Genomic DNA, 24,858 nt, shown 5'->3' on the forward strand with positions numbered 1-24,858 from the left:
TTTGGTTTGAATTAACTCTTTTCGAAAGTGAATTAAACTACACTAAATTAAGGTCACTTTAACTCTGATTAACAGAGTCCACAAAGGGGTTCAATGTGGTTCAACTAATCCACTTTAGCACCTTTAGGTAACCTGGATTAATTTTTCTGAGTGTCCCTGTGTAGACAAGCCCTTAGAGTCTCCACAAATACTTACAAACAGACCTAAGGGATCCAGACTGTTATGGCCTATCATCTGAACTCTCATACCCTTCTATAAGGGATTTTCAGCTCTTAAAAACTATCACAAGAGAGGAATGAAACACACAAAAAGTGATGTTTAGGAAATACCAAGTTTGTGATACAGATCAATGTAAGGTGTAAGGAAGGATAAGATGATGTCATGAATTCCATGACTTTCAGAGACCTCCATGACATTTTCCACTTCAGCCCCAGCCACCCTGGGGGGAGGCTCCAGAGCCTCCAGGCACCGCTGGAGCGGGGGGACCCTGGAGCTCTAAGCCGCTGAGGCTGCAGTGGAGGCCTGTGGAGCTGTCGTCTGCTGCAGCAGCAGGTGCTGGAAACCCCTTCGCCAGCAGCAGGGATTGGGCTCTGTTCTCACCCCAATTCCCGGGCTTCAGTCATCTGCTGGTCAACCCCCGATTGTTTTCAGTAAAAGTCACTGACGGGTCACAGGCTTCCATGAATTTTTGTTCATTGCCCGTGACCTGTCTGTGACTTTGACTAAAAAATAACCGTGACAAAATCTCAACCTTAGTCATAAGGCAATGGAGCTCTCCCTTTGTGCCTAGGTATTGCAGGCATCCGAGCTTGAGGATTTACAAGCATGGCAACTTTGCCACTGGCAGCAAAAGCACTTTTGAATCGTGAGCCACATTTGGTGAAGATAAATGTACATGTGTCGTATTACAGTAGCACCTCAAGGTCCTTTGTGTTTGATGCTATACAGACATGTAACCAAAGACAGTGCCTGCCCCACAGAGATTACAATCTACGTAACCAAACTTGGTGCTAATATTGTTGTGAAAGATCTTAAAATTTGCTCCATATTTGGGTTCTCTGGGATCCTACATTTTCAGAATGGATTTGCCTCTATATCACTGCTAGAGTTTCTGCAAACAGGCATGCAAGATCCACCTTGTTTTGCAGTGCTGCTGAAAACGTGAACAAGGAGGAAGGAGAAGCAGCAAACTTTGGATACGTCTTCACTACCTGCCGTATTGGCGGGTAGCAATCGATTTATCCGGGATCGATATATCGCGTCTCATTAAGACGCGATATATCGATCCCCGAATGCGCTCCCGTCGACTCCGGAACTCCACCAGAGCGAGCGGCGATAGCGCAGTCGACGGGGGAGCCGCAGCCGTCGATCCTGCGCCGTGTGGACCCCAGGTAATTCAATCTAAGATACTTCAACTTCAGCTACGCTATTCGCGTATCTTAGATCAATCTCCCACCCCAGTGTAGACCAGCCCTTTAAAGTTCTTTTGCTTCAGAGACTGGGAAATGGGAATATTAGTAATTTTTTGTTTGTTTGTTTTTGAAACATTACAGTGAACGAAAGGGAGAGGGGAGGACAGATAATATACAAGGCTAAGAATGTTAGTTTTTGTTTTAAACTGGGCAAATGTTGAAGCACCCCACATCTGCACAGATAGCAAGCTCATCCCTCCTTCTCAGATGGGAAATGGGTTGAGCAGGAGTTGGGAAATGCATCAGTATGAAAAAAAATGTGCTAAGATGAAGCTGCTTCCATCATATTAAACCGTTATAGCTTCAGAGCTGCAGATAGTCAATAGCAACAGAGCTATGGCTATTACTATGCGATGGCAACATCTTATTCCTAACGCAATTTTTTCACACAAATGTCTATTCCCCATTAAACCTGCTTTGCATAATTTTAATTCTCATTAATGGATTTCTTTTTGCTGCAATATATTCACTTTTTTAAAAGTGCTTTGCTTAAACAGCTGTCCCCTATCTCCTTTGTGTGTTGGAAATGAAACAAGATCTCACATTTCTATTCTACTGTTCTGCTAGTTACAGCTTCCAACATGGGTTTAGCCAGATATCTGAAGCAGCAAGAAGCTATTTTTAAGTTTCCTCCTTTCACTGTTGACTGGCCTTGATTTGGCAGCAAATAATGTTGTGCAAAAGAGACCATCACTGCCAGACTGCATACGGGAAACTCCAAACATGGAAAGAACGGTATGAGCCCAATAGTTAGCTTACAGGTAATACTTTCCTCTCAATTTTAAAGAGGCCAAGGCCTTTTGAATCAACTGAGTCTCGTATGGTCAAGTGTTGTCATTGGAAATAGCAATTCTTTAACCCACATGAGCATACCTATGTAAATCCCAGGTACCCAAGGGACTTGCAAAACACTGCCACTTACCTGCTGTTGTCCCTGTTGGGTCTGTTGAGTGGTTTGCTGATTTGCTGAGTTACTTGCAGCGGCAGCTGCTGCAGCTTGCTGTTGGAAAAGACTGGCAGGATAAACTCCCCAGGGAGTAACTCCATAGTACTGATGAGGGACTACTGCAGGGCCTAAAATGCCAAAGGAGGATTCAGTCAACTTCTGTAGTAAACAAGACCTGCTCAATAGTAAGCCATGACCAAAACACACCTGCAACACATCACACTTGAGTCAACAGAGCCTATTTTAAAGGTGACCTGCAAAGGATTTTAAAACCATTGGGCTCAGGAGTGTAGTCCAGGATGCATGAAATTTACACAGTTCTTGCTTTTTAACTACTACACCACTGATTGGGTTACTGCCCATTTTTATTCCTTTATCACAACATACAAATAGGACCTGAAGTTTTTTTCTTCTTGTTGTTTTTTGCTTTATATATACCGGGCATGTCAACATTTAGTAGGAATCTCAAGTGATTTTTATTGTGAGCTTCAATGCCATAACTGAAGGCATGGCTAATGAACCTTTAACGAAGGCATCCTTTCTCCAAAACAGAACTGTTAAGCTATACGTGTGAACACTGTTTTACAACATAGTTGACAAAAAGTCACTTCTGCTCTCAAGACTCCTGTGGTATCTGTCATTTAGTTCTCCAGTCACCAGGGAGACTTTTCCAACCTAGAGAACACCTCAATTTCCAATGTAAAAACAAGCAGAATTTAAAACACAAAACAAAAACCCTTTCAGGCCTTTTTTATACACCACATAAACCAGTAATAAAAAAGGATTAAAGGTCCCATTTTTAACATGTTGTATGTCACATTTAAGAGAGAATGTATGTTTACCTTAAATGATCAACAGAATTGTGAATTGTCATGTGGGTTGTGTCAATTTCCAGGACTCTCAGTTATTTTAATTATGGCCTGGTGTAGCCTCTGTCCTTAAAAGTTTATCCAAAGAAGACTGGTGTACAATCAGATGAGAAATCTATATGCTGCACTTCCTGGTAGAACGCATCCCATCCAATACAATAGTGTTTGGAAGCAATAGAATCTTTTATGTCTGCTTCATGTCTTTTGGAGAGATCAGCAGAAGGTTAACAAAAATCTTCTAATTTCTACGTTTTTCAAAACCAATGCAAAGCCTGAGGGCTAAATTACTCACTGTTGCAGTGAAAATGACTTGAGATTAGAATGTGCTTGGCTGAATGAAATACAACACTAAATTTTACATCAGATGCGCCCTCCACTGTAGCAGAGATGAGTATTTACTATGCTCAGACAGAATGCTTGCCTTCTAACAGAGGAATACACATCTTAGACCAGGGGTAATCAATTATTTTCTGTCAAGGTCCAGAGGTATAGTCAAAGTCCAGATTCCAGAGAAAATAATACAAAAACAACAACAAACAACAACAAGAAGTAAGTAAAACAAAACAATTTCACAGTCTGTTGAAAAGCATCTGGCAGTCTGGATTTGGCCCGCAGTCTGCCTATTGTCTACCCCAGCTTAGACTGTAAGACAGACAAGCAATGCATTCAGACAAAATGAATTCGTGGGCCTGATGAAAGTTCAATTGCAAAATGCTGCAATTAAGAACAAATTTTGTCTTTCATAGCTCATTAAAAAAATCTTTGCAAATGAAGCAAGTTTAGCAAACATATGAATGAAGAGAGGGTGGGTATTTGGATCAGAGAACAGGGAAACTATTCCAAGCATAAGTGTAGCATAGAAGGGGGAAGGAAGACAATAAAGAAGAGGAGAGGACAGAAACAAGGCCATTAAGCACCAGGCTTGCATTCTGGACTCAATCTGTACAAATTGGTGTGTTGCAGGTGCAGAGCCTGCATTATGCTGCAGGACGGTGAAGTTCAGCAACACTGTTACTCTGAGGGCGGCATTGGTTAATCTTACTGTGCTGTCCTTATCAAGTCATTTTAATTTTGTCTGTCTATATAGGATGTTGTATAAGGCCAATCACTGTACTATGTAAACCCGCTGTAATCTCAGCCCCCAAAGCTCTTTTGCACAGCAAGATCACCTTATGAGTAGCCTGGGCTCCAATGCCACAAGGTAAATCAGGGTGAGCAAGACCTGCCCCGGTGGACAGAACTCCATCGATGGTGAGAAAAGCGACTGTAGTTCCCACTCAACAGATCTGCTCCCAGGCAGCAACAGCTTAAAGCACAGCCCACTGAACGTCCCAGCATGCTGTAGCCCATCTTCACTTAAGCAACCAAGGGTGCTTAGATCAAAATGCATCTCTGCCTGTTGGTATCCAATCAAAGCAGGTCACAAATTGCATGCTGTGACCTGTATTTTCTGCAAGCCACACTTCTGTACTGAAGAGAGGCAACTACAATCCACTTCATTTTATGCAAACAGGGTAGCCATCAGGGTCCTGGCAAGTGCCATGGCAACCTTCATTTGGACAAAGATTAGGCATCTCTATTCCAAACCAAAAGAAATAGAGTTTATATTAATCTGAGCTCTAACTACTGTACACAGAGTCTGGACTCTCTCAGCTAGGGGTTGCTCATTTGAACAGCTACAGCTTTAGGTATAAAAAAAGAGAAAGGTTATTGAGGTTTGCAGTAAGCGCCTTTAAACAAAGCATTCTGCGCATTTTTGCAAGTCTGGCTTAAGCTCATCTGAGCACACGGTGAGGTTCTCATTACTGAGCAGCTCTCTCAGTGAGGGCAAGTGTGTCATCGCTGCCAGACCTGGAAAACTTACAGAGTTATTCTTCATTACAAGACACTAATCTAGCTTTATACTTCTGAAAGATCCCATAGAAAAGGAAGAACATCCTAATGCATTTGAAGTCAAGTACTTCTACTGTGCTGTGCGCCACACACACTGAAGAGTTTATGCACTCAAAAAGCATGTACATGCTAAAAGGAGTTTAAGAAATACCAGTAAACTGAACAGCAAACGTGGTCACAATAAAAACCATTCCCTTCAGTATCAGTGTTACCATCAAATCTATACAGGTATTTGCAATCATGCCATTCATGTGACTCAGAGTATGATGACTCATACTCAGTGGGGGACTTCAACTAAGCAGACACCTGTTGGGAAAACAACACAGCAGGGGACAGATTATCCAACAAGTTCTTGGAATGTATTGGAGATCATTTTTTATTGCAGAAGGTGGAGAAAGCTATTGGGGAGAGGCTGTTCTAGATTTGATTTTGACAACTAGGGAGGAACTGGTTGAGAATTTGGAAGTGGAAGACAGCTTGAGTGAAAGTGATCAAGATTCTAATAAACGGTAGAGGGGAAAAACAGCCCAATAAAGATAATTGATTTCAAGAAGGCAGACTTTAGCATCTTGGGGAGTTGGTAGATAAGAACCCATGCAAAGCAGGACTATGAGGAAAAAGTTCAAGAGAGTTGGCAATTTTTCAAGAAGACATTATTAAGAGCACAAGAGCAAACTATCCCACTCCATAGGAAAGATAGGAAGGGTGGCAAGTAGCCAGTATTTGCTTAACCAGGAGATCTTCAATGATCTGAAACTCAAGTCCTACAAACAGTAGAAACTAGATCAAATTACAAAGGATGAATATAAACAAACACAAGCATGTAGGGATAAAACTAGAAAGGCCAAAGCGCAAAACGAGATTAAACTAGCTAGAAACAAACAGTGACAAGAAAACATTTTACCAATACATTGGGAGCAAGAGGAAGACTCAGGACAGGGTAGACCTGTTACTCAATGAGGTGGGGGAAAACAATAACAGAAAATGTGGAAATGGCAGAAGTGCTGAACAACTTCTTTGTTTCAGTTTTCACCAAAAAGTTTAGTAGTGATTGGATGTCCAACATAGTGAACGCCAGTGAAAATGAGGTAGGATTTGAAGCTAAAATAGGGAAAGAACAAGTTAAAAATTACTTAGACAAGTTACATCTCTTCAAGTCTCCAGGGCCTGATGAAATTCATCTTAGAATAACTCAAGGAGTTAACTGAGGAGATATCTGAGCCATTAGCAATTATCTTCAAAAAATCATGGAAGACAAGAGATTCCAGAGGATTGGAAAAGGGCAAATATAGTACCAATCTGTAAAAAGAGGAATACGGACAACCCGGGGAATTACTGACCAGTCAGCTTAACTTCAGTACCCAGAAAGATACTGGAGCAAATAATAAGCAATAAATTTACAAACACCTAGTAGATAATAAGTAAAAGTCACAATGGATTTGGCACAAACAAATCGTGTCAAACCACTGTAATAGCTTTCTTTGACAGGGTAACAAGCCTTGTGGGATGGGGGGTGGGTTAGTAGATGTGGTATATCTTGACTTTAGTAAGGCTTTTGATACTGTCTCACATGACCTTCTCATAAACAAACTAGGGAAATGCAGGCTAGATGGAGCTACTATAAGGTGGGTGCATAACTGGTTGGAAAACCATTCCCAGAGAGTAGTTATCAGGGACAAACTAGAAGGGCATATCATGTAGGACCCCCACACGGATCGGTTCTGGTCAATATCTTCATCAGTGATTTAGATAATGTCATAGAATCATAGAATATCAGGGTTGGAAGGGACCTCAGGATGTCATCTAGTCCAACCCCCTGCTCAAAGCAGGACCAATCCCCAACTATTTTTTTTTTTTTTTGCTCCAGATCCCTAAATGGCCCCCTCAAGGATTGAACTCACAACCCTGGGTTTAGTAGGCCAATGCTCAAATCACTGAGCTATCCCTCCCCCCCCGAGAGAGCACACTTTTAAAGTTTGAGGATGATACCAAGCTGTGAAGGGTAGCAAGTGCTTTGGAGGATAGCATTAAAATTCAAACTGATCTGGACAAATTGGAGAAATGGTCCGAAGTAAATAAGATGAAATTCAAGAGGGATAAATGCAAAATACTCTACTTAGGAAGGAACAATCAGTTGCATATATACAAAATGGAAAATGACTACCTAGAAAGAAGTACTGTGGAAGGGAATTGGGGGGGGGCATAGTGGATCACAAGATAAATATGAGTCAACAGTGTAACACTATTGCAAACAATATATATATATATATTCTGGGATGTATTACAGGTATGATGTAAGCAAGACACGAGAAGTAATTCTTCCGTTCTACTCTGTGCTAATTAGGCCTCAAGTGGAGTATTGTGTCCAGTTCTGGGTGCCACATTTCAGGAAAGATTTGGACAAACTGGAAAAAGTTCAGAGGAGAGAAACAAAAATGATTAAAGGTCTAGAAAACATGACCTATAAGGAAAGACTGAAAGAACTGAGTTTGTTTAGCCTGGAGAAGAGAAGACTGAGGGGGGGCAGGATAACAGTTTTCAAGTACATAAAAGGTTGTTACAAGGAGGAGGGAGAAAAATTGTTTTTGCCAACCTCTGGGGCTAGGACAAGAAACAACAGGCTTTACCTGCAGCAAGGGAAGTTTAGGTTGGACATGAGGAAAATCTTCCTTTCAGGGTGGTTAAGTATTGGAATAAATTGCCTAAAGAGGATGTGAAATCTCCGCCATTGTCTAAGCTTCTTTCAAAAAATCTCCGAACACCTGTCAGGCATGGTCTGTAATACTTAGTCCTGTTGTGAGTGCAGAGGACTGGACTAGAAGACCTCTCAAGATTCTTTCCAGTGCTATGATTCTCTGACTCAAAACATCAGTGATGTTGGCAACAGTATGTTAGCAGGCTAGGAAGCATTATCACCATTTAAAAAAAAAAAAAAAAAAAAACCCTAAACAGATTTCACTATGCACACAAAAACAGACAGAAATATATTTCAGTCAATAACAATCAAAATTTACAGTTAGGCAAAGTAAGAAAAATGCTGTTTGAGAACATATTGGAAACAAAATCCAGTGAGTTAGACTTCTGGAGTAGACTTATTATATATGGGCTAGCAAATTAACAGTAAAAACAGGTATGATTTGTTGATTTAAGGATATTTACTTTGTATATTTTGACATATGTTGATAATGTGTGTTTTTAACAGTTTATAAAGCTTTAACTTTTTGAATTTTAACATCTACTGTCATTAAATAATTGTTTGACACTCCACCAATAATCTTGCGCAGCTGTGAAAACTTAAAATAAAAACAAATCTAAAAAAGGCTTAAAAATAAGTATAGCTATCAGCCAAAATTATAAGAAAATTCTTATTCTGCCAAGCCTAAATATTAGCAACTAGTTTATTCAATGGGCTGAAGCGTAATTACAAACGGAATGCTGATAATCGTCAGGGAAACCCAATTTCCAGACACTGGACACCAAAAACTTCCTGTATTTTACATCTTTTTCAATGTGCCGCAGAAATTCTCATATTTCTCTGCACAGATAGTGATATCCCCATTAGTACGTCAACACTAAGCCTATGTCGCCATTCAAATCAATACTCCTTAAAAATAGTTAAATTAATCTGGTGCTTGTGGGGGGAAAAAAACTTCACTTGATTGACAGTCCTGGAGAGATGATACAACATCCTCTCATACAGCACCATAAAACCTCCCTTCTTTTGGAGGAGCAACTAAAAGGAATAAAACCAGTTGGGACCTATAATTTAATTTCTCCCATTTCACCAACATCTATGCCCTTCAGTTTCCTTCCAGTCTAGCACTGCCACAGGAAAACAGGAAGGCCTTTTCTCACTAGACTTGGGGTACATCTTTAAAGAGTTCAAAGTAGTATTGTCAGTGTGCTACATATCCTTGTACAAAAAAATGCATGACTGCACCACAGAAATTGTCCATGGGGGCAACTATTTAATAGCTAATGTTTATATTTGTACTGCTATTTTTAGGTTTCAGAGTTAACACTCCAATGAGATGAATAGGGCAATTCGGACATCTTTAGAGCTATGGTTCCAGGCTATGCTGTGTAGAGTTACACTCCATGTTTTTTTAAAGGTTCTCTACTCACTCAGGAGAGGTAGAATTTTTTAATTTTTTTTTTTTTTGTGGTAAATGAAAGCTCAGATTCTGGTGCATAATCCTGGGGCAGGAGGTGTGTATGTGGTGACAAATTCTGCCTAGGCCAAAACACTTCTATTGCAGCTTCGACACTGCTGTAGGAAGTGTGGTCCTGAATAGGTGTACCACTTTCTAGACTTGTAGGTGAAATTACAGATGGTTTTTCTGGTAAAAAGTAACTCATGATGGTGCTTTCCTGCCACTAAGCTTTGGTCTATTTGTTACTAAGGCTTTTAATATTTCCTTCCTGTGGAGAGTTTTAGTCATTCATTCACAGCTACACAGCCATCACACGGTAGTTCACTGACTCCTAGACTATTACAAACATCCTTGTATAGGGCCCCATGAACTCTGTTTTATTATTGTGAATTTTCAGATTTATTGTTTTCTGATTTCATTTTTTAAAAATTAATTCCATCTTTATGGATTTTTTAATCAAAATTGTTTGATACAGTAACAATTAAGTAGCCTTACTATAAATGCATAAAAATGTTCAGAATTGGATTGCAATGGGAAAAACAGATTTTACAGAAAAAAAATCCTACAACTTAAACGAAACATCCTGCAGGTACAGTGAAAGAAATGCCTTTCAAATCACTTTTTAAAGTAGAACCTAGTAATATGACCAAACTGACATTGCTGAACAGTAACACAAGAAGTCCACAGAAGAGTCTCTTATAGTGTCAATTTAACTGAATTTAGATTTGAATAATTAAAAAATAATGCACTAAACAATTCATCTTTGCAGTAGTCATTGTTCCCGTTTTAAATTAAACTCAGTACTTTCAAGCTTCCTATATTCTGAAGGAATGCTTAAATTAATTTAAATTTGATTAAATAATTTCACACGATCAAATCAACAGTTTATTGCTGAGTAGCATTACAAACTGACAAACTTAATCAAATGTCATTATTTTTCCCATCTCTGGCAGACATCTCCATCGTGGTACATTATGTTAGCCTTTTAGTGTTTTCCTCTTGTCTGTAAGTAGATTTTTATATTTACTAAAGCTTCTCTCTGTGTGTCTACAGAGCTGACAGGGAAGATGATGTAAGATAGGGCAACCTCTGTTACTTCACAATCTTCCAGTAATGCAAAGATCCAGTGGATCTGGGATGGGCTCATTCTGAGTGCTGTGTAGAAAGACCAGCCATTGTTCATACAGTTCTGGTGAGGGGCGGGTGAGAGGTGGTAGCTTGCTGTACTGATCCATGTTTTGTTACATGGCTGGAGTCTGCCTGGAATCAAACACACAGATCAGTCGCAACATGTCTTTTGCTGGATGGACATCCCAGTGTTCGGAGAATTTGGTAAAAGCAAGCTGACAGGCTTCATGTAGATTGTCCAGGATCTCTCTGTCCTTACTTATGGAGAAGTCATCCACAAGTCTGTCAGTTTCTTCACCAAACCCACAAGTTTTGGCTGTTCCAGAAATCAAGATCCCAGGTCTCCAGAATACTGAAAGCTGAGACAGCCGTAGAGTGGTGGTCAGATGCTGACAGATGGTCAGGGCCGTTGTTATTTTGGGGCAAGCTTCAGATATGAAAGCTGTCTTAAGTTTCAGCAAGTCTGATTTCACCTGACTGCTAAGTAATGTCAAAAGGTTTGTCTCAGCCTGTGCTGATGACTTCTCTTTTTCAAAACATCCCAGTGGAGATCAGTGTGCTCTGCGTGATATTTTACTGCCTGAAACCAGCTATTCCATCTTGTGTGTACTGCTTCAGGAGGGACCTTCATGGTGTGCACATCTTCTTTGGACTTAAGAAAAGCAAGCCATCTTTGCTTTCTGGCTTGCTTTTTGAAGGCGGCAGATTTCATCCAAGTAACGAAAGATGCGACATTGCTAAAGAAGTGAAAATGCTGTTATGTCTCACCTATCGGATTGATTATATGACATAGACATGTCACATGTACACGGTTGGGTCATGACTCATTTCAGCGCTTCTTTGTATGCTTTGATGCAGTTTGCAGCACTGTCTGTTACAGCTGCCCAAACATCACTGAGACAGAGCTGGTTCCTAGTCCTAGACTCCAGAAGAGACCGTGAGAACGTGGAGTGGTTGCAGCTCTCCATGAAGATGACATTGTCAAATAGTACTAATCTGTAACACCTACAAATATATATATTCTGATGTCATAATTTTCCTACTCGGTTTTTTTACTGGAGGATTTCACTAAACAAACTCAAAATTCTGTAATGGAAAAAAAAAAAAATCCAGCTTCATAGCCACTATTGTATCATTTAATGTTAAAGATTTTTTTAAATATTATACAAGCATAATATTACAGCTGCCCTGCAATACACGATTCAATTTCCTAATGCATATTAAATAGAAAATGTTTGATAAAATTATTACCAAGCATTTTATAGAATAGCTCCAAAATCCCAATCTGGTGCTTTTTTGGAGGGTGGGGTTACGGCTATTTTAAGGGGTTACAGCATCTTAAACTCATTTTCTTAAATTATTTGTACTTTAAATTGTAGAAGTGGTTAGTATTTTCTAAGGATAACAAATGTTTCCCTAAAGGCCAATGCATACATTATAAAAAAAGCATCTACTTAAGGATCTGCCACGATAGTAAAAGAAAAAGAAACGTACATATGATAATACGGAGCACACGGCAGTCTCCAATATCTGTTGTCTTGTCGACACTGGAATCTTTTCCCCCTGGATTTTGGCCAGCACTGCCACATGTGCTCCTGATAAACGCAAGGCAGAATCTGCCGAAGTGCTGCTTTATTTTCAGGCAATGCTTCCCACCTTGACTGCAGTGGTTTAAGAGGAAAGGTCGAAGCTTCTTCCTTTTTTCCACTGAGATGACAGCCTCAGCAAAGACCACAACAAACTCCCATCTGGCATCTGCAGATTTCATACTGCCTGCAATTGTTCTCTGTGGACAGCGAGAACCTTGATGATACTCAGCATATGTGGCATGATTCTTCAGATACGGTTTTGATATTAGATGATCGTTGCAGGTATCTTTTCGGGTCCAGTCTATTGTATGTTGACAGCATTTGCAGAACATCATACCGCCTAATTCATAGATATCATTAGGCAACTGACTAGCTCTGAACTTTGGTGTCAACGCATGGTTTCTTTGCTTTTTGGATGAGCATTCTCCAGTTGAAGAATGCTTTTTAGACATGTTTAAATTGTGTCCTGAACCATGTGGAGGGGGGAAACTGCACTAATAGTAGCAGGCCATGTCTCTAAGCAACAGTCAAAAACTAATATACAGTACACCCTCGTTATATATGCCCTTCACAATAGCAACTCTTGGGCTATAGCAAACCCCATCCCTGGATCCCACCTCGAGTGAGCGGAGGCCCACACAGTTTCTCAGGCCCTGGGGCCACGGCGGGGGCAAACAGAGCTCTTTCGGCTCTGGCCCACAGCAGGGAGACATCCTTTTTTTGTATTGCGCTGGACTTTTTTTTTTTTTTTTTTTTACACACACACACAGCTGGATTCAGTGTTACAGTTTTGATTCCGCAATTCCGTTCATGTTCTCGTTGATGCAGCTTCCATAGGGCTCTACTTCTTGGCTTTCTTCCATTTCATCTCAGCCTTACCTGTGTGCCAACAATTGGCTTTACCCTAACACTTCATCTTTCATTTTTATTATGCCCCGACCACACCTAACAGTCATCTCTTCAAAATTACTTTTTTTTTTTTTTAAAAGGCATTATCATCCTGAAAGGACTCTTTATAACCTTGATTCTTCACATACTGTTTTATATAATCTACCAAAAACACCATATGATATGGTCATACTTGTAATCCCATTTCATCATAGCTTGACTTTAGGTTGGCCCCAAAGCTTAAAAGCTAATAAACAGTTATGTAACAGCTGGTAAATATTACAAAGAGTCACATGTCAAACTTACTTGCTCAAACCAGAATACTGTAAAACTTGGTTATAGTAAATATAATCTAGCTTTGTTTTAACTTTATCTTGGAGGGGGAGGGGGCATGTTATTTAGGTATACAGACTGCATAAGAATGAAATGTGATGAGGTTGTGCAACCTTTATTGAGTAATGTCCATATCTAACTCTGAAGATTTTATTTAGAACCTATTGGACTTCCTCCTTCCAGATGGCTCAGTGAAAGAATTAAATGTGGTTGTACAGAACTAATCTGGTTTTGGAAGAACCCGTGGGACTCTCACTACTTGGGCCAGAACCTCATGACTTTTGGAATAAAAATTCAATATGCAATGTGTTTTTCACGCTTCCTAATTGTTTACTGGAGCTACCGTTTCAAGACACAGCAATTTTGGCTCCTGAAGTTGGAAAAGGATTCAGAGACTAGACAAGATTGGGAGAAAGAGGTCCAGTATGAAGGCAAGAATGACCCACATTAGAACTGCCAACTAGAGCACTTTATATTCAGAGTAAAAGCCTCTGCACAAGTGAGAGATCTTTTGACATATAAGGCCTGGAACAAGGTAATTAAGGGACTGGAAAGCATAAAGTTCAGAAGGGATCCTCCAGTGAAGAAAAAAGCATAATTTACCAAATTCATCACAGCAAATCTCAAATTAACAACAGTAACAAAATTTTACTTAACACTTTCTTGGCAGGAAAACTTTACTCTATACCCTGTAACACAGGCGTCAAAAGTATTTGGCTTTCAGGTATCAAATAAAAAAGAATGTGCATAACTCAACACCAATCACACATTTGTCACTATAAGTGTATAAATGAAATGTCACCTCTCTTTCAGGATTTTTGTTCTTAACCTTAACTGTAAAACAGAATCCATACTGAGTGTTACCGGTTTTGATCCTCTAATTTAGGTATTAATCTATAGGGACAAGGCTTTCAAAACAAAATTCTACTTTAAGTTTTATAATACCCTTCTATACCACACTGACATCCACTTATTTTTTCAGTAGAGCTCAAAACGTGCTAACAGATTACATGAAGTCTGTTCTGACAGCGACAGGTACAACATTTTAGGCACAGAAAATTTCATCTAATGCACAAAAACTCTAAGTTCCTCACCTAAAGTTGCAGCTGCTGCAAGTCCTGCTGCATAGGGATCTGTTCCTGGTGGAGCAGCACTGATGATGTATGGATTGGGGACAAAGGCAGCGGGAGCTAAACCTGCTGAAAACATACCTGTCAGTAAAAACAAACTTAACTAGAACTGCAGCCCTACCAGAATACCTACATGTGTTGGCTATTCATCCTGGCTGTAACTGAACGGGATAAACAGGCTTGTGCAGCTATGATTTAAGAATAAGAAAAGTTGGCAGCTACTTTGAGAAGACAAATTATACATTTTCACATGTAGTTCTTTGTAGACAGCACACAGTAAGTACCCAGGAGTCTTACTGAAACAATCAAATGGGAAATTTGTAGCAATGTTACTGTGCATATGTATATGGAATTTGACTCCAAAGATGTAACATCCCTTAAAGAGCTGGGAAACTAGTCAACTAGAAAAAAAAAACAATGGGAAAATAAAGAGCAACTACCAATTAATTTATACTGGTGGGTATTAATACATACCCATAAAATAAGTTTTCCCTTAAAGTTCAATTGAGCCTTTTTATCATAGGAGCTCAAAGCACTTTAGAGATATAAAAGCACTTTCATAAACATTTTGTTAAATCTACTAAATTAGGGGAGAGGATGACACGGGTCTACACCAAAAGGGAACAAATGTGGAGGGCAATGTACATGGTACACGAGAAATAGTGTCTTCATAATTCTTTCTAGCACTTTAAAACTAAGTTCAATTCAGTTAGGAAAACTTACAGTTAAACTCTTTGATGCTGGGAAATTTTTACTCCCACCATTAATGAGTGAGCCCTTGTGAGTGGTTCACCTATTTCTCTATAAACACGATTATGTACAGTTTTCCCCAAGTCAGTATTTTTTTAATACTATGAATGGCAACACGTTTAAATAAACTTCTAAGTCTCACCCAGAATAGCCTGAAATTCCATTCTGCGGGGGAGTTATTCAAAACTAAACCATTATAATACATAAAATATGGACGCGAGTTTCTGCGGTCTGTACTAAAATGTGCATTTTTCCTCATTTCACTGTCCCAGTTACCCCAATTCATGTCTGGCTCAGAGTAAATGAATACTTCGAAAACACTCTCATTACTGAAGAGCATTCTCAGTGAGGGCAAGGCAAGTGTCATCACCGGTAGAGAAGAATATTTGAAAGCTTTTTAAAAGTATAGCAAGATGTTACCAGAATTTTGCAAGGTAATCTTCAAACATGGTCTGCTTCTGAAATCTGTGTGTCAATTATCCATAACTGGGACCGTACTTTTAAAACCCCTCTAACGCCTGATAACCTTTTTTCACTGCCACAGACTATTTTGAAGACATCCGTTAGCAAGTAACAACAGCCACCTCCAGAAATCTAATACAGGTAGGGCGTTAAATGAAGGACTTACCTATGTGCGGCTGATGGGCAGCTGCCAATGCATATTGCTGCTGCTGTGCTGCCGTCAGCTGCTGAACAGCAAGTGCATTTGGTCTTTGAAATAACTGAAGGAACAAAAGAACAGTTTTGGTTCTTTATTCATGTACTAGAAAAGTATTCTCAGATTCCCTTCTGAAGCAATCCTGACAACAGATTTACTATCATAAGAGTATGGACACTCTTCATGATACGGAAACATGTTTAAAAGAGATCTTCGGAGGAGTTTTAAATTCATAATCTACCACAAACCATCTCAAAATATTTTCATTCCAGTATTATTAACCTATTGTGAGGGTTTTCTACCTCTGCGTTCCCTGAAAGCTTCACTCATCAACTACTCTTTAAAGAGACTCAGACAAACTTCGTAACTGTGGCCCATGGGTCACAGCAAGCTAGCAGCTCACAAGGCTGTTTCTAGCTCTAATACTGTATTAAATATACTAAATACTTTATTACTTTCCCATGCAGGCAATTTCTGTTGCCACAGAGATGTTATGAGACTACAAACGGCAGTGGAGATGGGCTGCAGGACTGGGAACGGGATGGCAAATACTCACGAGAATCTCTGTAAAAACGTGGTCCATGCTGAGAAGCTAAAGAACCCTAATATAACATGAGAGGGAAATCTTTCCTTACCTGTTCATTTTCTCTCTAAGATCTTCTAAATCAGTCCAGACACTTGGTGCACATAGTTCTTCCCTGACAGTAGACAGAAAGCAGACACTGGGACTTTCTGGTGATATCATCCCCTGCATAAGGGTTGCCAGCTCTCACAGCTCAGCTGAATCTTTGAAAGCAGTTCACAGGATTATTTAAGTGTAATATAAAAATCGAACCCCTTGAGACACTGCAAACTCGCTATTTGCAAAAACACTGGAAATGTTGAAGAGAGCACCAGTCTTGAAGGGAGGGATACGGGCTGGCATAGAAAGTCTTGAAGAAAAATTAAGGAAAAAAAGTTTCTCTCCAGCTTCCAGTGCCAGTCCAAATTCTTGGGGTCTGCCAAAGGAGTGCAGTGCCATATAGAGGGGACAGACTAATGCCTCTTGGCTGCCTGCAGCACAACACATTGGCTGATGCCTGAACATCAGCTTGCGAATATAAACACTGGAGAGAACACACACGCCAGGTAGCTGCCTTGAATAACTCTAGTAGAGATGCTTCCACCTAACTTCCTAGCGAAATATACGGTGAAAACAGAGGGAGCTGCCTTTGTTGCACTGAGGCAAGCTTTCCTGACTAGAAGCTTTATCCACTTGAAAAGAATGGATCTGGATGCTATGCTGTTGTTTTCTGCCAGCTTCCATCCTTGTAGGACTGAGGGCATGTCTACACTTGAAACATTGCAGCTGCACCACTGCAGCGCTTCAGAATAGACCAGGGGTTCCCAAACATGGTTTGCAGCTTGTTCAGGGTAAGCCCCTGGTGGGCTGCGAAACGCTTTGTTTACCTGAGCCTTCGTAGATACGGCCGCTCGCAGCTCCCAATGGCCGCGGTTCGCTGTTCCCGACCAATTGGAGCTGCAGGAATTGGTGCTGGCAGAGCCACCGCTTCCCGCAGCGCCCATTGGTCGGGAACAGCGAACCGCGGCCATTGGGAGCTGCGAACAGCCGTACCTGCAGATGCTCAGGTAAACAAAGCGTCCTGCAGCCCGCCAGGGGCTTACCCTGAACAAGCCGTGAACCAAGTTTGGGAACCCCGGTATAGACACTACCCATGCTGATGGGAGGGGTTCGCCCGTCGGCGTAGGTAATCCACCTTCCTGAAAGGCGGTAGCCAGGTCAACAGAAGAGTTCTTCTAGACCTAGATCTGTCTATGTTGGGGATGAGGTCGGCATAACTACACCACTCAGGCATGTGGATTTTTCACACCCCTGAGCAACGTAGCTGGGTCAACCTACCTTTTGAGTGTAGACCAGGCCTCAGATAGAGAGGCCTAGCTTCTTTATAAAATGTTAAGACTGGATAGATGGACAATAATAATTCAGCCTGATTTAGGCAGGATGTAGTTACCTTCAGCATGAAACACAGAACTGTTTAAAGAATGGACTTTCTTGATAGAAAAATCAGGTATAGTTCTTCACAGAGCAGGGCTTTCAACTCTTCTCCTCCTTGCTCAGTAGATGGCAAATATGAATAAGAGAGCAATAGCCTACGGGATATTCTTCTTCTGCCTCCTCCTCTTTCTATAGGTCCAAACTAAGGAACAAGATGTAAATTTTGTACAATATTTTAGATCCAAAAAGGAAGAAGTCATCTCAATACAAGTTTTGGCTTTTGTCAACCACTATACTAAAATCTAGCTACATCTCAGTGTAAAGTACATCCGTGTCTCCTGAATGCACCTGTAAGATGCTGGCGCTCATTCCTAAGGCTAGACCATTCCGAAGGAACTCCAGGATGCTGGCTATGGAGAAGCACATCAAATCCATGATTCAATCAATCACACAATGTTCTCCAGATCCTATAATCATGGCTGGATGTGGAACATATGCCTGTGATAACCTTTACTCAAAAGCCCTTTCTTCCAAGACGCATCTTCTCAACTGTGATGACCTTAGCCTAAAGAGATCTGGATCTTCATATCAAGTAGGGTCTTTGTGCCAATAAGTCATCTCTAGTTAGCAGGTGGATCATATTTGTGTTGACAAGCATGAGGTCAAGGCAGCAAGGACATCTTGATTAATCTGAAATTGAGAGAGATGTGGGGGAATGAGGTTTCCCAAGGATCTGCCAACTCTTTGCAGCACCCTCCTTATTGACCAATGTGGAAAAATGTATGACAGCGTGCTGGGCGTATTTACCTCTAGAACTTACATCCATGATCTTGCTGTCTACCATTCTGTTGTCTCTTTCACCAAACACAAAGTTGGTCCAATAAAAAGGTATTACCCCACATACCTTGTGTCGCTACCTTCCTGTAGTCATCACATCTACTTGTGGTCCCCTTCACTACAACAAATTCACCCGAAGCGCTCTCAATTTTCCACTCTACTTTACATATTTGGGATCAGTTTAGCCAGTCCACTGTATTGCATTCTGGCTAGGTGAACAACAGATATGTTAGATGGGTGGTTTTTTTTGGTTCGTACAATCAGCAGCTAGTTTGCCTTGGCCACATCCTTTCTCCTCGTCAGTTTACCTATGTGACAGCAGGCACATTCTCAAACTGCATCTCACTGAGCTATTTTTGAACGCATGGGGAAAGCAGAGAAGAGCAAGCTGACTGCTCTTACATCTGGAGAAGACTGAGCCCAGTTCAGCTGACGACAACATGGAAAAGATTTGCTGTTATACTTTGTGTTGTCTGTCTCCCAGTTAAGAACATTATGGCTTGGTGCTTAGCTGGGCTCCCAGATGTATTAATATTTACATCGAGGTCTGCATACTTCTCTTGACTCAATATTTAGGCATCTGGTTCCTGAAACCAGCACAATCTGGAAATGGCTGTCCTCGCTGTCCATTGTAATTTGACCTAAAGTCATCCATATAGAAGAGAGTGACAGCTACTGGCATAATTATTCATGCTGAAATAGCTTCAAGGTGATGCATATAGCTTAAAACTAATTGACTTTGGTTGGTACAATCAGACGGAACAAGACTGCTGAAAGTTTTGAAACTGAACTCTAACTATGGATTATGATGCCTAATAGGCATTGATCTGATGTTGCGTGTTCCCATGCATGAAAGGAATGGAGCTGCCTTCCTCCTATGAAGTCCAAGGATGCCTGATAAGTGTACCTTCATTACTGCTTAAAGGAGGTGGGTAGCAGTGTCCAGGTACCTATGTCCTCTCTCTTGACCAAAGGAAGTGCACTTGAAGCATCGTGAACTGCAGCTGTTTTACCAGGGAATATGATCTGGCTTCTTAAAAATGTGCCTTGTGTAACTGAGACAGAAACTGCCACATATATGTTGTACGCTGCAGAGGGCCAAAGTTTTTGTCTGTTCTCTATAGCTTTAACTACAACGAGCTTCCTTTTGAAAGGCCATCATTGTAGTCAGTGACCTCCTCTTCAAATACCTTAAAAAACATTTTCCACAAACATACAGACTAACAGGGCTTGGACTGAAATGCCGCCGAAGTCTCAGAGAACAGCTGGCTAACTCTACAGATTCTCAGCTCTTGCCCTGTGAGGGAAGGTGGAGCTAGTGTCTGGTGGAAGGCGTTTGGGTGGGTGTTTACAAGGGTGGCAGGAAAGGAACAAGGTATTCCTTGCCCTCTCCCTGTTTGCACAGCACATCAGTCATGCTATTCTCAAACTTGCTTTTAGCTTGGCAAGGAGTCACACACACACACACACACACACACACACACACACACACACACACACACAGAGCTCTCAAGTGGAGATGTGACTTTGGTTGGCTGTTTGCTTCATCTGAAATAAAGTAATTTATAATGATGTATAATCTTCGTGCTAAGGCCCACAGATCAGTTACAATGAGCACTCCAGCCTGCTTGCAGCTTGGGGACAGAATCTGACCCATCAGTCACTGGAAGCAGGGCAATGTGCTGCCTCCTGAATTTCCATACAGCTATTTTCCATCCCCCACAGCTGCAGACAGGTTCATAGCTTGTCTGTTGCAGAGCTTGTGGAGGAAGATTCCAAACTTTATTTCAAGGAAGGTTTCTGATTCAGTGCAGAGAATGGGTTCCAGAGGGAGAACGCACAGCACCCACTCTCTAGAACACGATTCATTCACGTTTCAGAGCATGGCTCCTCCCATGGATCACAGATCTGTCCGGCTTGCAACAGTCAATGAAGTTGACGCGGTTTTCATAAGAACTGGGAAGAACACAATCAGCCCTACTAGAGAGATTCTCCTCTCCTGCATACCGAGAAGCGCCCTATCTCTCTGTACACTGCCCACCTAGGGGGAGATGAACAGCAGCTTCTACACCCAGAAATCTCTCTCTCATCATAAGTCAATTTGGTGGGCTGGTGACTGAGCTCTTTTCATCTGGAAAGAGCAAATTAAGAGCCCTTCAGCCTCTGTGTCAGGACGAAGGAGGTGAGCTGAATAATCTCTTACAAAGCTGGGCAAGGTCCCTAATATATGTATTTCCACCTTTTCCACTGCTCCCCAGGACAATACAAAAGACATTCTTTCTGACAGAAGAGGCTACGCTCTCAAGTCTGATGACCCTAGCACGGGTAGTGATCAATGGCTCCATGTCTAGTTGGCAGCCGGTTTCAAGCGGAGTGCCCCCAGGGTCGGTCCTGGAGCCGGTTTTGTTTAATATCTTCATTAATGATCTGGAGGATGACGTGGACTGCACTCTCAGCAAGTTTGCAGATGACACTAAACTGGGAGGAGTGGTAGATACGCTGGAAGGTAGGGATACGATACAGAGGGACCTAGACAAATTAGAGGATTGGGCCAAAAGAAACCTGATGAGGTTCAACAAGGACAAGTGCAGAGTTCTGCACTTACGACGGAAGAATCCCATTCACTGTTACAGACTAGGGACCGAATGGCTAGGCAGCAATTCTGCAGAAAAGCACCTAGGGTTACAGTGGATGAGAAGCTGGTTATGAGTCAAACAGTGTGCCCTTGTTGCCACGAAGGCTAACGGCATTTTGGGTTGTATAAGTAGGGGCATTGTCAGCAGATCGAGAGACAAGATCATTCCCCTTTATTCGACATTGGTGAGGCCTCATCTGGAGTACTGTGTCCAGTTTTGGGCCCCACACTACAAGAAGGATGTGGAAAAATTGGAAAGAGTCCAGAGGAGGGCAACAAAAATGATTAGGGGGCTGGGCCACATGACTTATGAGGAGAGGCTGAGGGAACTGTGGTTATTTAGTCTGCAGAAGAGAAGACTGAGGGGGGATTTGATAGCTGCTTTCAACTACCTGAAAGGGGGTTCCAAAGAGGATGGATCTAGACTGTTCTCAGTGGTACCAGAGGACAGAACAAGGAGTAATGGTCTCAAGTTGCAGTGGGGGAGGTCCAGGTTGGATATTAGGAAACACTATTTCACTAGGAGGGTGGTGAAGCACTGGAATGGGTTCCCTAGGGAGGTGGTGGAATCTCCTTCCTTAGAGGTTTTTAAGGTCAGGCTTGACAAAGCCCTGGTTGGGATGATTTAGTTGGGAATTGGTCCTGCTTTGAGCAGGGGGTTGGACTACATACCTCCTGAGGTCCCTTCCAACCCTGATATTCTATGATTCTATGATCTTCGGATATCTCTCGCAGAGGTCTGTTACTGTAAAGCCAATCCTCCATACAGGACCAGACAAGTTTAAAATGAATACTTGGACGAAGAAAAAGAACATATTCCACTGGGTGGGGAAGTGTCCATAATTTAACTGCCAGGTTAAACCAAAGAAACAGCCTGGATATCCTCCAGGAGAGTTTAACTGTGGGTGAATAAGAATGTCCAAGCATAAAGGTCAAATCTCTGTAGTACAATGTTCTCAGCATGTCCAAGAAAAGCAAGTTTGTACAAATCCCAACATTAAATGCTTCCTTAGGGCATCAACTTTATTTCAGAGAGCACCACCTTGGAAACTCTTTCTGCTCCTTACAGCACTACCCAGACACATCCCCCGTAGGAGATGATGTACTTCCTATCCATTAGAGTAGGCCTCCTAAAGACTACTATCTCTAATCACATGAGGTTTTTGTTTTTATTTGAAGTTACAAGCTCTCTCTAATGAGACCCAGTATTATACTTTTAATTCAGACAGATAGTTCTCAACTGGCATAGCAAATCACTCCTTAAGTAAATTCAAGAAATATTCCCTCTTCAGTTAAGCATCCAATTCCAGTCCTTAGCAACACTGACAATCAGGCAGAGAAGCCACATCTCCTGTACTGAGACTGGCGAGAGAGCCACATGGCTATCACTATTTAAGTTCACCAAGTTCTGCTTACTGGTCATCCAATCTTAGCTATGCCATTTCCTTTCTTTTTGGCAAAAGTCTTCTACATGTCTTAGTGCCCAGGGAAAGATGGAGGAGATAGGTTATTTATAAAGTATCTGGTTTTGGATGTCCATATTTAAAGAATGATTATGCTTTTCACCCAGAGGCATGCTGCTATGAAAATCCCATTTTAATAGATCTGTGGACCTCAGTGCAAAGAAAAGGAAAATTTATCCATGCTTACCTGAAAATGTCCTTTTGTTGGATAATAAAGTCCACAGATCCAGCCCACCCAGGAGACAAACTGATGATCCCGAATAGAGATGGAAATAAGGATTTGGGGTTGGTTGTCATTATGCAGAATTTACCATTCTCTGGAGAGATTGTTGTTTTTTTTCCTCAAATTTCATTTAATACAGTCTGTAATTTAAGAATGTAGATCTGAATTACCCTGGCTGTGGAAGTTCTCAATTGGAGGAAACTTCAGAAGGCAGGGTCTTCAGATCCTGCCACTGAACTGCAAGCAGGTGGAAATATGCATGGTACTGGCTCTATGGATCTTATTAATCAGAGAGAAGACATTTTCAGGTAGCTATAGATATATATTTCTATTGTTACTATGTGTGAGTGTTTATGGAAGCAAGAGTAGGAAAGACAGGAGCAGTAGCAAACATCACTCTGGGCTTCAGATCTAGAAGCAATGTTCCTACAAGAGGGGTCCAACTAGGGGAGGCAGAGATGGCAACGGCTACCTAAGAGAGTCCAATTGCAGACTCTGGAAGGGATGGGGGTGATGGGCTTGAGGCCTTAGAGCAGTTGGGACACCAGGAGACACGCCTAAAGAAAGCAGATTAAAGCTCTTTAGCAGTCCCTGGTGAAGGCAATACGAACAGTCTGTGGAGGAGAGAATCCGCCCTGTTCTGCATAGGTCACAGGCTCTTCACTCCACTCATTGTGGATATCTTGAGGAAGGATGTTTCTTTCCTAACTGCAGTTTGTGGTCCCCCATGAAGTGCTGCAGAGGCTGCTGTATGCTGCTGTGTGACTAGAAATTCCTGTAGGCGTCCAAGACCTGCTCTATTCTCTGCTTTATTAAGGTCTCTCTTAGCCAGCTGATACTCCATCTGCTGAGACAAAAACAACTGAGCTCTGAGAGCCAGCAAACCCCATATATTCAGAAGATATTAATAAAGTCTCAATGCATTGTCTCCATCTGTTGGCAGTGAGGAACCTCCAAACACCTGGATTGGTACAGAAGATCAAGGAGAAAAACCCAAACAAAAAGATTATAACCAAGTCTTGACCCTAAATTAAACTGTATTTTTATACTCTTGATCTACTGCGCTCTGACACGGATACTCATTTGGGTATCCTTCCCCTTCCACAAAAGATTCATTTTTACCTTTTCAATTAAAATAGTGAGAATCTAAGAAATAGTACTTCAGCTACAAAAATATTTAAGCACATAACATTTTAGCCTAATATAAGTCACATTCATATACTAGGATACAGCTCATGACGAAGACATGTCTGAACAAAGTTTGTTGATATGTCTGAGATACTGTTTTAAATCCTAAAACTCTCAGAGTTTCACCTACACATAAAGCTAGTGTCGTATAACACCTTGTCAAGAGGTCATAGGAGAAAAACTTGCAAAAAACTGGGGCATCAGAAGCTTATATTATGTCAATGTTATAAAGTTCAGATTTGTGTAATCCAGTTTCTTTTGCAAAATAAACATCTGACATTTCTAATCAGATTATGCATGGTTAAGACTTTCCCTTCTTAATATTGCTTTTAGCCGCACTGATTTGTAATCCCTTCAAAGTATATGGCATCTTTTCCGATGCCCTATAAAAGGTGCTCTGCAAATGAGGTCCTGTTGATCAAGATATATTTCCTTCAGGAAACAGTTAAATGTAAGCCAGATTTTACTACAAGTCACAACACAATCATAAGCACCATTTGGTATAGCTTCCAATTTTACTTAGAAATATATTCTACTCCAAAGTACAATGTGTAATTGGCAAACAATAGCACCAGAAACTATTTTTGAACAGATCCCTGGAAACACTAGCTGCTGGAGACATTAAGTAAATCCTCCTCTGTTCTTCTGAGCCAAGGGTATTGCATTTTATACTGACATACGTTAAGAAGTGGAAAGTTACAATTCG

At 41.2% G+C, this 24,858-nt stretch overlaps 1 protein-coding gene and 2 non-coding genes across 10 annotated transcripts in view; all 3 read right to left on the reverse strand.

Moving 5' to 3' along the window:
* Positions 1-24,858, reverse strand: part of PUM1 (pumilio RNA binding family member 1) — a 120,370-nt gene that overhangs the window by 34,622 nt on the left and 60,890 nt on the right. For 4 of the 8 annotated variants that reach the window (XM_034754333.1, XM_034754327.1, XM_034754328.1 and 1 more), the window contains exons 8-10: positions 15,781-15,874; positions 14,367-14,483; positions 2,395-2,546 (exon numbers count right to left, since the gene is read on the reverse strand). In XM_034754333.1, the coding sequence (XP_034610224.1) occupies positions 2,395-2,546; positions 14,367-14,483; positions 15,781-15,874 (363 nt within the window). The remainder of the gene's footprint in view (positions 1-2,394; positions 2,547-14,366; positions 14,484-15,780; positions 15,875-24,858) is intronic. The other 4 variants (XM_034754332.1, XM_034754330.1, XM_034754331.1 and 1 more) reach the window with 2 other exon arrangements.
* Positions 5,051-5,137, reverse strand: LOC117868449. Its single transcript, XR_004643632.1, has one exon. It is a non-coding gene; the product is annotated as a small nucleolar RNA SNORD103/SNORD85 (small nucleolar RNA).
* On the reverse strand, positions 15,440-15,529 carry LOC117868450. Its single transcript, XR_004643633.1, has one exon. It is a non-coding gene; the product is annotated as a small nucleolar RNA SNORD103/SNORD85 (small nucleolar RNA).

Source organism: Trachemys scripta, chromosome 20 (genome assembly GCF_013100865.1).
Source record: "Trachemys scripta elegans isolate TJP31775 chromosome 20, CAS_Tse_1.0, whole genome shotgun sequence".
In the NCBI taxonomy this organism is placed as follows: domain Eukaryota; kingdom Metazoa; phylum Chordata; order Testudines; family Emydidae; genus Trachemys; species Trachemys scripta.